This window comes from Rhipicephalus microplus, chromosome X, assembly GCF_043290135.1.
Source record: "Rhipicephalus microplus isolate Deutch F79 chromosome X, USDA_Rmic, whole genome shotgun sequence".
In the NCBI taxonomy this organism is placed as follows: Eukaryota; Metazoa; Arthropoda; class Arachnida; order Ixodida; family Ixodidae; genus Rhipicephalus; species Rhipicephalus microplus.
The window spans coordinates 188,501,497-188,515,837 of NC_134710.1; the positions used below are offsets into that span (position 1 = coordinate 188,501,497).

Here is a 14,341-nt window from a genome sequence, read left to right on the forward strand (position 1 = left end):
GGTTCGATGTTCATTCTGTTCCCGATGACTTTTTTTTTGTGTGATAGCGGCTACGGAGACGAGTGGCAGCGGACAACTATGCAGCCAAAAACCATCTTTGTTGTCATCTCTCAACAGCTTTAACTGTAAAGCCCTAACGTTTAAAGTTGCGTCGTCTGTTGAGCACTTTTTCAGAGTTATAGAACCTCGTCTTTAACTGACTTACCACCTGACTTCGGGATGACAGTAACAAGGTTTTGCAGTCTGTTATGTGCATATGTATTCCGGCTACTGTTGTGATCCTTTCGCGGGAAGTGTCCATTGAGCCTTTCCTTCGTACTAAAACTGCAGTATCATGGCTCTACTTGCAATCTAGTACATAGAAGTATAGTAATACAATAAACTTTTACTGATGATGACATGCAGGTCCACTGTCGATCTCTCAGTACACGGCCCCCTCTAGCCGCATGGCGGCGCACTGGGCTTGGTCGAGAAGGGCATATGATCCTCCCACACTGGGCTGGGAGGGAATAACAAAAAAGAGAGAGGGACAGAAAAAAGATTAGTTAATTCAGGGAAGCTGCATGTTGGGGCTCGGTAAGTTGTATTTTGCTTTGGGAAACATTCTGCATAAGTAGACAAGTCCCAATAGTTGCGTTGATAACTACCACTGCTTGATGGTGCAAATGGTGATTCATGGAAATTACATGAAAGCTTTGGAAATGAGCAAGATGTCGCCTCTTGTCTTTCTGTGGCTCGTATTTAGCGCTCTTCATTTCATTTTTTACTGAAAGGAAATATCAAGCAACCAAACGCTTTGTCAAGGCTACAGCTATTTTGTAAGTTTCACTAGAGCTATCATTTGAAATAGAAAAATGTTCTTTGTACTGTGAACAGTTCAGCGAAAAGACAATGCAGGTAATTGATGAAGAGAACAGCAGACGAGAATAAATACTTAATACCTGATTGAGATATCATTTGCCTTAGAATAATTTATTCAATTACACGAATCTCAGCTTAGTATGGTAAATGCATTTATGATGATCTCTTCCCAACGTTATTGACCAAAGAGAAACGCGCCTGATGGGCAGCAACGCCACCACCCATTGTGGTTTATAGCAGTTATGATACTGACCAGAAGATAGCGCGATCGAATCTTGGGCCTTTCTTGTCGCATTTCCAAGTAAGGCCAAACGCTTGAAGCCCATGTGCTTAGGTTTAGGTGTGCGTTAAAGAACGTCCCATGGTGTAAATTTTTAAATACCTCTACTACGGCGTCCCTCATAATCACATATCATGGCTTTGGGACGTAAAACGTTGAAAATTATGTTAATACAGATCGCGTCACCAGCCCCGGCAAATGATAGTATTTGGTCATTTCGAGTATTTATGAAGCATTTGATGAGTGTGTACAGTGCGCAATCAGAAGCATGTGGAACAGTTGTATCCGATGGGACGAGGGCAGTCCAGGAGGAGGAGAAAAATGGAACAACAGGGAGTTCAATTCACTCCAACAAACACAGCACGCACCAAGGACCAATAAAAATTTAAAATGGTCGTCCCATGCCCGTGATCCTCACCCCTTGGCCAGAAAGCCAAACTGCCTAAAACATCCATCGACATGCACGGACCTTTTTTCCTTTGTTTCTTTTTTTTTGCGACGGAATGATATTGCCTTGAATATCTTGCTCTCACGCTGCTACGGTGCAATTCTTGTCACCGCCTCAACTTTCTACCATCTTTCTTTCAATGTATGCTTCCACCGCTAGAATTAAGGGTCTGTGCCAATCCGAGGAGGTCAGCCTTTTCTTTCTCTTCCTCTTACTGGTGATCGGACCAACAGTTTTGCGTCTGTGTTGTAAATTGAGCAATAACAAAAAAAGAAAAATAAAAAGGCAGGAAAACAGCCATTCCTAAAAATCATTTCTCCCATTTGTATAAAACCATTTGTATAAAACTTTGCGTATGACAAGTGATCAGATGAGTTTTCCTTCTCTCCTTCATTTTTGGTTTCATTTCATTACTCTATTTGGAATAACTTAAAATCTCACCATCAATGAAGCTGACATTAAGTACTGCTCGCATGGTTAGTGTTTTGTGAAATAGATAGAACAGTTTTTTTTCTCAATTTTTTTTTCTGAAACGTCTTGCGCGCAAAAAAGGGTCTCCTTTAAGAATGCAGTACCAACCAGCCAGAACATCTACACTATCTCAAAGATACAACTTGCCGTATAAGCCACAATGCTCCATAGCTCATCATTCAGCGCGTCGCGTGGATCGTGGCCTTCTTTTATCACGATGAACGCCCTCGCTGCCTCCCCGTATTCGTCGTGCGGAACACCGACCACGGCAGCGTCGGCAATAGCCCCGTGCCGTAGCAGTAGAGCTTCGAGCTCTGCAGGAGGCACCTGATGTTCCTTGCACTTGATCAGGTCCTTCATGCGGTCCGAGATGTAGAACAGCCCTTGGTCGCTGTAGTAGCCCATGCAACCTGGTCACGAATGTTCGAATGATGGTATATCGGTAGAAAAAAGCGACTTATCACCGTTTTTGCTGGTTCATGAAAATGAACTTTTGGAAGAAAAGCAGTTGAAGCCGCTTAGAACGTTTCGTGGTTTCAAGAAGTCTGCTGTGCACCCATGTCTTCATGTTCATTCAACGCACATGAACGAGAAGGCAACATACGCGCCACCATAACAAAGCTAAAAAAAAGTCCAAATATCGGTGCCATTTTCACTGTGACAATTACATATGCCCATGTGATGATGACCGACGATGAATATGCGAGCAGTAATGGCGTCGTGTCTTGACGAAAGGAGCTCATATATAGTCGCGTCTATCGCACGTATTTGATACAAGCAGCACAGAATAGAACAGTCCTCTCTCTATGTGTCATTTTTTTCTTTTTAGCTCCTTATGGAGACTTTTTCAGGTAAAACAGTACTTTTGTTTGGCAGTCTGTATGTTCAACTAAGTTTTACGTTTTTAAAAGCAAGCGCTCATTCAGCTTCAAGATATTCATGGAATCCTCAGCATATCATTGTAATATAACACGGTAACAGCACTTTTTCACTTTTCAAATAACTTTCTTTTACTGTGACAATTATAAACAAGTAGGGACACTTTACCGGGCTTAGCGGGAACGCGGGATCGAAATGCGCATGCGTAGTAATGTACGTGACCCGTGCCGTTCAGCGTACGCATAGTATTTTTCAGATTTAGCGTTACCGCATTAGCGTGGTATATGCAGTGTGCGTAAAACATGGCGGCGGTTTCGGACGCCCTTTTCGAAGTGAATTTGGAGTGGTTGTTGAAAGATTCACTTCGTTCGCAGCAAAAAAAAAAAAAAAACCTGTCCAACATGGCTTCGCTTGCCTTCAGTTAGATTTCATGACCGAGTATCACGGATAAGTTTGCGTGACTTTCGAGATAGCTTCCCATTTCGAATGTCGTTAGGCCTCACTAGAAGATTGCTGTAGAGAAATCATCAACACAAATGTTTTCGCATTTGTTGCGTGGTTCACATTTAATTACTTTTATTATTACTAAAAATAACTTGTAACATTGCTTCGCGCGGTGACAAAGGCGCGCTGCATAGGCAACCATTCTTCTTTTCATTGCCTTTTCTCTGTTCTATACCTTATTCGCTACTTGATAGGTAGCCCGACCGTCCCAGCTGGGGTACGTAAACCACGTAAACGCTATCCCGCTAAGTGGTAAGTGTTCTCTGGCAAGATTATAAGGCGTTGTCCGCAACGAACGTTTGTGGCTCAGTAACGCTATTCACTTAACCCCTGCTATAAAGCCAATGCTAAACTATACCTGTATAATGTCTGATATTTTGCCGCTGCTTGGTAAAGCAAATTTTTAGATTATATTACACACGTTTTTGTCACAAGAGTTTTTTTTCAATATAGTATCACTGCTTGTAAATGAGAAGGTTCCAGCGCTGAAACGCTCTGTTAGTCCGTAGCCTGCGCATTCGCAAAATATTAGAGAGCGGTACCTATAGATTATTGAAGCCTGGTGGTGCAAATGACATTGCGCACTGTCATGGATCTAAACTAAAGGAGATCCGGGACTACGAAACACCAGGAATGGCCGAATGTGAGCCCCAGAAACACAATGTTAGAGTGTAAATGGCATTGGGTGCATGTCTAGAAAAAATGTGACTGGTGAGTTCACGAATACATCTAAGAATAAAAAAATATATGATGTGCTTTTCATGATCATTAGAAAATACAACAAATGTACCTGTGTTGACGCACATATACTTAAGCATAGAATTGAACATTTACTTAGACTTGGTCGATGTATACAGATAATAAAACATTATCAACTTGGAGCTGTACCTTTCTTTTAGCCTGCGCGAGCCAGCAAAAAGGGTAAAGTAAGGTTTATAGCTACGTCAAGAAAGATATAATGATTTTTCCACAGCCCGCTTTTTATGGTGTTTGTTGCCCAGTATACCCTTTGTAGCATTTCTCATTGCAGTGTAGCCTGATGCACTCCTCCTATTTTACACATAACTAAGAAAGCAGTTAGTCATGCAAGGTGCGTACTGTATATGTTGCACTCTTTGTGAAAATTGTCATCATGGTTCCATATGTACTTATTTTAGGTTTCCGGGATTTATTTACTGTACAGAAAGAACAGCCTGGTCCCATTTCTCTCAAAGGGATCAGTCATCAGAGCAGCGGAAGGTGATTCTGGAAGCAGCAGTGACGAGCTGTGGTTTTGCAGTTATGAGTGTATCACCACTCACATTACAAAATTCAAACCCCAATTACATTACTTTGTCAAACGATGTGATTTTTTAACTGCCGAAGTTTATGCTATAACATATAGTGCGTTGTAAATAAATCTCCAGAAATAGTAATACATTTGCTTACTGTTTTTACGTGTTTGTTTTTTCTGATGTATAAGTGCCATTCAAAGCCAAACCACACAGCGATTTGACCCGACTAGGACAACGTTTTTGAAAGAAGTTGTGGGGATTTTTCGCATTGAAAACGATGAATTTCCAATATAATAAAGAGAAAAATATTTTGGTGACGTGGAAAATTTCATAATTTTGAAGAATGTTGTGAGAGTCCTGTTTGTCAGACTTCTTGCAGTTTTTCTATAAATATAGCCAAGCGAGAACAGATTGGGTTCACTTTTTGTTCTTTGACGTTATGTTCAGTTGAACTTTACGCTACAGCCTGCTGCTTGCACTACTGTGGTGGTGGTGGTGGTGGTGGTGGTGGTGTGTGTGTGTGTGTGTGTGTGTGTGTGTGTGTGTGTGTGTGTGTGTGTGTGTGTGTGTGTGTGTGTGTGTGTGTGTGTGTGTGTACACGTGTGTGTTAAGTGCCTGCTGTGTTCCACTTTGTTATTTTTTGCCAAGTCTACCTGTACATATGTACACTGGTGTTATGCAGCTCATTCAAGACCACGACACCTTATTTTATCAGCTGAATAAGTGCAGGTATAATAAGTGCAGTGGTGACACCAGTACCTTTTTTCATTTTTATCAGATACAGAGAAGTTTCATATATATTTTGTCCTTTAGAACAGTTTAGGCTTAGGCAAGTTCGTGGTGGATATTTGATGGAATGAATTGCTATAAACGGGACCACAAATGAAGAGGCTCACAGGATGAAGCACTTCTGTGTTTCTCTCATTCCTTGTCCTGTTAATTGCACTTCATTTGATCAAGATTGTTTGTCCATGTATCTACCATAGTTTCAAGGGTGTTTATATGTGTTAGATGCCACTCGCACAGGTGTAGCGTGGTCTAACACCCAACGTGTAGGTTTGTTGGTAAACACCTATAAAATTAGGGCGTAAACTTTCCTTACAGTTGCGTTTTAGGGTGTCTTTCATGGGACAGAAGAATACCACCTTAAGGGTGTAAAGCTTTTTGAAATGCCATGGTGTTTTTTAGCGTGCACTGACAACGCACAATGCGCGGGTCTCTACAATGTCGCCTCCATCGAAATGCAACCACCGCGACTGAGATCGAATCCATGACCTCTGTGTCAGGAGCCTAGCACCCTAGCCACTGTTCCAGTGAAGCGGACAGCTCTCTTTCAAAGCTGATGGCAAGGTACGACACTGAAAACGATAGTCACCACTGTATAGCCGCAGCATAGGAGATCATCTCAGTTCATATTACTGTGGTATTTCTCGTCGATTAAAAGTAATTGCAATATTATCTTGTTAAAACTTGCAAAAGTTTGTTTCAATGAGATACTGATGAATTTTAGGAGTCTCTTTGGAGGTGTTTCTATATTATTTGAACGCCATCTGATATCTTTATATTCGACTCAATATGAAATGTCCTGTTCGCACACTTCTATTTATCTACAACTTCTGCTGATCTAGTTGCTACGGTCGAACTTTTTTGTTGCTACTATTAAAAGTTACAAGCATTAGCTACACAACATAAAATTAGATCATACCGTAATGGCGTAGCAAATAACCATAATAATGAAGCAGAGCATCACACAGAAGGCCACAATAGAAAACTTTTATCGCTGTAATATGATCCTCAAATTCTTGTGTCGTAACGCACGAATGTAAAAATATTTTCTTTACAACAATGATTAAGCTAACGTATTGTCACCAGTTCGCGCTCTCCATGTTCGCAGTTGGTCTTCTTAGATGTCGCGCACCACGCGGAGAGGAGGTGGAAGTGAGGTAGCCGCGTCAATGCTGACACTGCCACGACTCTACGGAGGCTCTAATGATTCATCTGACGAGACCGAAGTGTTGGATGGTCGACGTGAGAAGACTCAGGATAAAAATGATGCACATTGAGTTCGCGCTGATGGCACGAGCTACCGAAATGGCGGTGACCGATGGGAAAGTGGCCCCAGTCACAGTTGCCGCAGAGACCACAAGTCGCAGCTTAGCCGAGGCCGATACTTCGGTGGCGGCTGCGGCGGCGCGATCTCGTTCATGGCTGCCGGTTCCGTTTGCGTCGTCATGGCTGCGTCAGCTCTAGTGTGGACGCTGTCGTGTCCGTGCTCTCGCCGCTGATTGGAAGACCCAGCTTCTCCTGTAAGGGACGTCGAACCTTCCATCGCGTTTTCCGCTTTTCCGCAACCACCCCAGGCCTCCGTGGTAACTTCCTAGATGTCAGCATGCCAGTTCCGAATATGGTGTACCGCAGAATAAGGTTCGTTGGTTGTTTTTCAGTAGCTTGGCGCAACCCAGCATAAAACGACACCTCTGAGCACGTGGTCTTCTTCTTTTTTTTTGAAGGACGAGCGCTTGAGTATTGCGATGGTGATAGATTGATGACTTTTTATGCCGCGTGCCCTCTTCAGGAACTGGAGTAGAATTGGGTGACATGTCGAAAAAAAACACGTGGTTCTACTCTTTTTTTTTCAATTTACCTTTTTTTAGACAGAGAGATAAACTTTCTTTTTATTTCCTGAAAGGTTTCTGGACAAGTGGGTTGGGTTCTCAGTCCAGGACTTTACTGGCGTCAACGGCTTGTTGGGCTTGGTTGAGCAAAGCCAGCTGGCTTTCCCGATCCTAGCAAGCCAGGGCTCCCACAGCCTCAGTCGAGTTTTTACCGCCAAAGAAAGCGGAGTGACGTTTTGGGGGCGTTATTTGGATTTCCATGTAAAGTGGGAATGTGTCTCTGGTGGTACCACTCGCCCCACCAGAGACACGTGCGTGTGTATATTTTGGGATTTATGTGTCTGGTGGTTTTTTTGTAAGTGAGGGTACGGGTTCTGCGCTACTCGAGGCCAATCTCACGCCTGTTCTCTGGTAAAATCCAGATGGGGGTGATTGTATCTCAGTTGTTTTCATCCTTGGTGCTAGAGGATGTAGCGTGGAGTTATTGGGGGTCTCTCGTGTGTTGGCGACCGGTGCTCGAATCCCAAAGATACATAATATTCTACAAACTATACAAATTTTATATAATTAATTATTTTAGTGGATAGTTTATTCAAGTCGAAATACTTGAAAATGTCCATGACGAGGGTAATACATAGGAACAAACATAACAATAAATTTTAGTAGTAACGGAGTGAGAGTAACGCTAAAAATGTACAATCTTGACAATTGGCTGTTAAACACTCGTTCAGGAAACAACAAAAACGGCAAAGCAATGAATGCAAACTACAACATAGTTTAAAATCGGGAACGGAAGTAACTTGACACAAATGGTAATAAAGAGCTAGAAGTGCAAGCATAGAAGGCTTTTATAGTATGCCTTCTCAAACAGGGTACATGAAACAGGGTACACTGTGTGCTTTAAGCTCTTAATGTAGCATAATACTTGTACCGTAATTTTTTTACCCTTATTCTTTCAGTTTTCACTCTCATACACCTCTGTCAATATTTAACGTGACAGCTCCGGAATGCGTATTATCCGTATGAATTCAATATTTATTAAAGAAGCAGCAACATCTTTAAAATGAATTGATAAAAATGACCGTTATAAGCAACTGTTAGATTGCTCTCAGCAAGTGAATGACATCAGTGATGTTGCAAAAGACTTGATTAAGATGATGACCTCTGCTGGATGGCGCTCACCCACAGGGGGGGATGGGCCATGAACTGGGCGGCAGGATACTTAAATGAAACTAAAATTAAAATAAAGCCAATATGAAAAGTAGTTCAGAAATAATGCTACCAATAAACAAAAACTTTTGCTGAGCAAGCGCTCAAACCATCTCTTTTTTTTGAAAGACATAGCTACAAATTTTAAACTGAAGATCTGAAAAGGTTAGGGCTCTCTAGCACGGTAATCATTTAGTTGCGCTGATGTAATCAAAGACACCGGAGCATATATCCCAGTGGCAGTAACCAAAAGAAGTTCCGCCAAGTTATAAAATTACTGATAGATTTACTTGTATTCCTCGCTTTTGTACTGGGGTTACTAAATATCTTTTTCTCTGATAAGAATAACGATGACAGAATAACAAGAAATGTTCAATTGTTTCAATTTCGTTGCACCAAATGCATAGCGGTGAAGCATTGAGTCGAGCTTTATTAAGGTAATAATTTAGTTGTGGAACTGAACAGCGCACTCTGGTATAAGTGACCTCTAACTGGCGAGATACACACCATTGTTTATTCCAGCAATACCTCAAATGCTCGAAATCTTTGAATTTATCCGAATTGCTTTTTCCCCATTGCAGACAAGCATTTCGGAACCTCAGCGCTGTCACGTAAGCCGTATCTGGCAAAACTCGGATGGTGGGCCCAATCAGGGATACTGCTGCTAAAAAGTCCGCCAATTCGTTCAAATATAATCCGCGGTGCCCCGGTACCCATAGCAAATGCAGTGTTTTTACGTTTTTCATTACATAATGTGGAAACGTATTCATCAGACTTGCGGCAGGAAGGCATATCAGCAGAACAAAAAGAAGACCATGAGAAATGTCACCACAGTGGGTGTGTGCCACAAGTGAAGGTGATCAAGAATAAGAAGTTGCAGGGGCACTGATGTTCCAAGGCAGAAGAAGAGGAAGAAGGCCGTGCGCACGCGCCACGACACCATTTTGTGGCATCAACAACTCCCGCTAGTGTTATCGTCTCGGAAGCCTGCAAGAAGGCCGCACTGCCTGCCCAAAAGTTCGACAGAAGGCGGTGTACCCTCCGTGAGTCGCTGTGAGTCTCCGAAGAACTGACAGAAGCATGAACACAGCTGCATCGGCACTGCAGTGGGCAGGGTCCGCCGGGACTTCCCCAGACGCAGCAACCATGAACGTGGTCGTTCTGCTGCCACCACAACCAGGCTATCGTCCCAAGCTCAATTGCCTTCTTTGCTCGCTTTGGCGACCAACAGTTTGCGAAATTTTACGTGTTCGCCGCCAGCTTGATCGTGCTTCTCACCGTTTTGAATGCGTTGTACTTCCTCTTTATCACGGGTCTAGTTGCGTCGACACATCCGCCACCGGGGACAAGTGGAATGAACCATCCGAGCCGCCGGTGTGGCAGCGTAGTGTCAGCACCGAGGTGGATTTTTCCACTTCGACCAGCCACCCCTTTAGCGCATGACATCGTAAACCTTCATGCACTCACACGTCCTCGGTGAACTGGTGTTCTAACGTTTGCGCCGCCGTGATTTCATCGAATACCTCTTTAGGCATCCATATTGTCACAAAGGATTTAGAAGATGAAACTGCGCTGATAAAATGCTTTGATAACTGCCTTTTGTGTCATGTTCTATTTCTCTACTACGGTTTTATGTCAAGGTGGTGGAAAGCATTTCGTACAATGTGATTTATTATAAATAATGGGAAAATGCTGATCCTGTAGAGGACGAAGTAAAAGCCGACTACAGTTGAGTGTCAAATAGCTATTTGCTGACTGCTCAAACTACTCAGCGAGAAATGGAGAGCTGACTGTCACTCCTATATTGCATGATTTCGCATTTGATTTCAGGTGCTCGATGCCAGCTGCCCTAGTTAAGAGATGCTCAATAATTATTGTTGCATAAGTTTGATAAGGCACTGTACATCAATTATCACGTAAAGAGGGCTTACGCCGTTTTATTTAAACCGTATGTAAGGAATAAGATAATCTTCAAGCTATGCACTTCGAGAGAAAAACCTGTTTGTTTGATTTAACTAATTAGGAGTGTAAAAAAACACGGGAATTTTCTCCAGCATTTCAATTGCCTAGATAGAAGAAACTGGAAAACCCAACATGTGGGACCTCTGGGATTGGGTACTTCTCAATATAACAATTAATAAAAAGAAATGGTAAAATGATTTGCAAGGTTCATTTATTTAATAAGGTGTTATTAGCTCTTGAATTGTGTTAACTGCCATAACTCTCTACAACAGTGACATGATTGTGTTTTCAAGAGTAAGTAACTGTAAATAGAGCGGCGCAAACGTTGCCACTACTCCCCCCCCCCCCCAAATAAAAACTAAGGTTATGGTTACATCAGCGTATGGATAGTTTGTAGGAACTTTTGAGCAGAAATGAAAGAGAGATTGTGCTTTTAAGTGAACTAATGATAATCGAAATTGCGCTAAAGCGCTCGTTTTGCTGAAATTTCGCTGTCGGCTTTGTTGATTGAGATAAAACCAACAGTGTTGTCCGTGACCGTAAAGTCTAGATAGATAAAAAAAAAAGGCGAATCCCACATACCTGTGAATCGACGTTATGCGAAGTACCGTGTTGCACTTTTATTGAGCGGTACGTAATAAAACGACGCTAAATAAATGTCAAGATAATGGACTAATAGCCACACCAGAAGCTGATATATGAAGCGTTGATGCTCACCAAGATGCTGGCCCTGGACACTGCTACTTAAGTCAATTTCACCGAATTGGTACCTAACCAAAATTGACGTTAACCTGACGTTACGGCTGTATCAAAGGAGTACATATAAAATTTAGAAATTGGGTAGCCAGCACAGCCACCACTATTGATGCTTCACAAACATTAGCATCAATTTGAAAGTGATTTCCTAGACCTGGCGTAGCTTTATGGTAAAATGCTTCATGGCCACGCTTGATGCTTGTGTTCGATACCTGCTGGAACCCTCAGATTTATTCTTTGCGTTGGTCGAGTCAACGCTATCGATGTCGGGTATTTCTTAACGCTTGGTCGTTAAAATTGCCCCTGTGTATTCTCGTCGTTCCTAGGTAGATACTAACAATCACCTGTGGCACATATCCACGTACCAGTCTGCCCGTGTGTATGTGCCACGTTCTGGCGGGAAGTGTTTGTCGAGGTACGCGACAGAATTGTGACATTATTCATGTCGTGACCATCGCGTCATTATTGTCAAACCATCTTATCCTCCCACGCTAATGTTGGTTCACGTCAAGTTAACCGGATTACCACGAGAGCGCCCAAACGTTAGCGGCTAGACAGATACCTTCAAAGTCGCCAAAGTTTGCTAAGAGTTCATTCACTTTATTATTAAATGAATAAATAAATAAATAAATAAATAAATAAATAAATAAATAAATAAATAAAAATGAAAATAGGCAGATCTCACGTACTGGCGTAATCTATATCATGCGATGAAAGATTGAGGAAGGTTCATATTTCACTTTACAATCAGCACAGGGTTACGAGGCGGACGTAAATTGTGCCGTACATGGCTACTATGTCGTTATTATCATATTTGTGCCTAGCATTGGTTTTCTTCATCCATTCACATCACGTTACACCAAACTTGATATATCTAAACCTAACGAAATGGCCGAGAGTGCACTATGAGCGATGCATGTATACTCAAGTTTTACGTCACATGCATGTCCTGATTTGACAGTTACAGTATACCGGGCTTACCGGGATACCGGGCATACCTTAATACCGGAATCGAAGAGCACATGCGCAGATACGTACGTCACCCCTACTGCTTAGCGTACTTGCGGTATTTTTCAGATTTGTCGTTACCGTGGTAGCGTAGGGGAACGTAGTGTACGTAACCATGGCGTCACTCTCGACGATAGTTATAGCGCGAGAACAAAACGACGACACAGAGACAAGAAGGACACGAAAGACACGAGCGCTCGTGTCCTTCTTGTCTCTGTGTCGTCGTTTTGTTCTCGCGCTATAACTACCGTCACGCCATACCAACTAGCCCAAGCTGCCACACTTCTAAGTCACTCTCGAACGCACGCTTCTAAGTGATTTTGGCCTAGTTGTTGTAAAATTCACCTTGTTTGCAGCAAACGACTGTGTAAAGTGCCTTCGCTTACCTTCAGTTAGCATCGACGACCGAGTATTATGAATAAGTTAGCGTTAATTTTGAGATAGCTTCCCATTTCGAATGTCTGTAGGCCTTACTAGAAGATTGATGTAAAGAAATCATCAACACAAATGTTTTTGCACTTGGTGCGGTGTTCATATTTAATTAGTTTTATTATTACGAAAACAACTGATAACGTCGCTTCGCGTAGTGACACAGGCGCACTGCATAGGCAGTCATTCTTCTTTTCTTTCACTTTCTTCTGTTCTGTAGCTTATTCACTATCTGATAGGTGGCGCCACCATCCCAGCTGGGGCACGTAAACCACGTAAACGCTATCCCGCTAAGTGGTAGGTGTTCTCTGGCTAAACTATAAGGAGTTGTCCAGAACGTACGTTTGTGTCTCAGTAACGCTACTAACTTAACCCATGCTATATAGCTAATGGTAAACTATACCTGTCTAATGTCTGATATTTTGCCGGTTCTTGGTAATGCAAAGTTTTCAATTAGATAATACATGTTTTTGTCACAAGATTTCTTCTTCATATATCGTCTGCGGTACCCATAAACACAGCCTATGCCAGTTCGGAGTTTGGGGACTAGGTAAACTTTTGCTTACCGGTTTTCAAGAATGGCTCGTCACCGTAGAGCTCGGCGGTGGCTTGGCTGTTGTTCAGATAACCCATAGCGCAGCATGGGCTCTCGATGTGTATTTCTTCGTGGTGACCAGGTCCAAGTTTTTAAAGACGATAGTGTTTCCTGGGGACCTTCAACGGAAAAATTTGGTGTGTCTCTCTGTCTGTCTGTCTGTCTGTCTGTCTGTCTGTCTGTCTGTATATTTCTGTTTGTCCGCTCTCATTGATACATGAAACGGCCGAGCCCATCCGCAGCGCCCACGAATTAGGCTCAAGGTTTAGCGTTCATACTTGTGCCATACTCAAATAACAAGCGATCATTGCGCATAACTGAGGTACCGTAACCACACGTAGATTTATTGTATTTGTGTCTTTATACTAAAAAGGCAAACACAAGTAATTCTAAATACCGTAGCGTTAAACACGCTGCACTGGCAGTGCATTGCGATGCTCAAAAAGGCAAGTGTTCCCAAAACTTTGCTAAAAACGGCACGGTGGTGGCACCTATCCGCCGCTTTGCGTTCTACCCCTTATCGCTTCCGAGAATGGCACGTATCGTTTTCCTAAGCGCGCAACCCTTCCTTCGTTTTCGAAGATAAATGCCAGACGGCGCTCGTGTACACCGTGCATCGATGCGCTCGTTCGCCTCCGCTGCACGCTCGAGGTACTCCAACACAGCGCCCCCGAATACCATTCACGGATTTGCTTGCGCAGAACATCAAATAAATGTTTTGTTCACTCTCTCCGGACGCAAGGCTTTCGTCTTTCGGCGACATTTGCAGTGCACATGCAGATCCGGGGCTATTTTTTCCCTGTGCTCACGTCGACAACCTGCTGGTATATGCATGGTAATGACGCATGTGCTCCTGTGGCTGCTCAGTTGCATCACAGGGAAATGAATAACTACGTACATTACGTGAAACTAACCAGGAACGTTACTTTGAGGCTAGATATAAAGTTAGGCGCCCTGATGCAGTCGCTACTGACGCTAACTTCAAAACAGAAGGTTCCAGCGCCAAAGCTCTCCATTAGTCCATAGCATGGGCAGACACGAAATATGAGA

At 42.8% G+C, this 14,341-nt stretch overlaps 1 protein-coding gene across 1 annotated transcript; it reads right to left on the bottom strand.

Moving 5' to 3' along the window:
• Window positions 1-421: 421 nt before the first annotated feature.
• Window positions 422-13,329, bottom strand: LOC142775161 (putative 4-coumarate--CoA ligase 3). The gene is made up of 3 exons (XM_075876502.1): window positions 13,263-13,329; window positions 2,208-2,470; window positions 422-499 (listed from the first exon to the last, which is right to left on the bottom strand). The coding sequence occupies exons 1-3, from the start codon at window positions 13,327-13,329 to the stop codon at window positions 422-424; spliced, it is 408 nt and encodes a 135-aa protein (XP_075732617.1).
• Window positions 13,330-14,341: the final 1,012 nt, after the last annotated feature.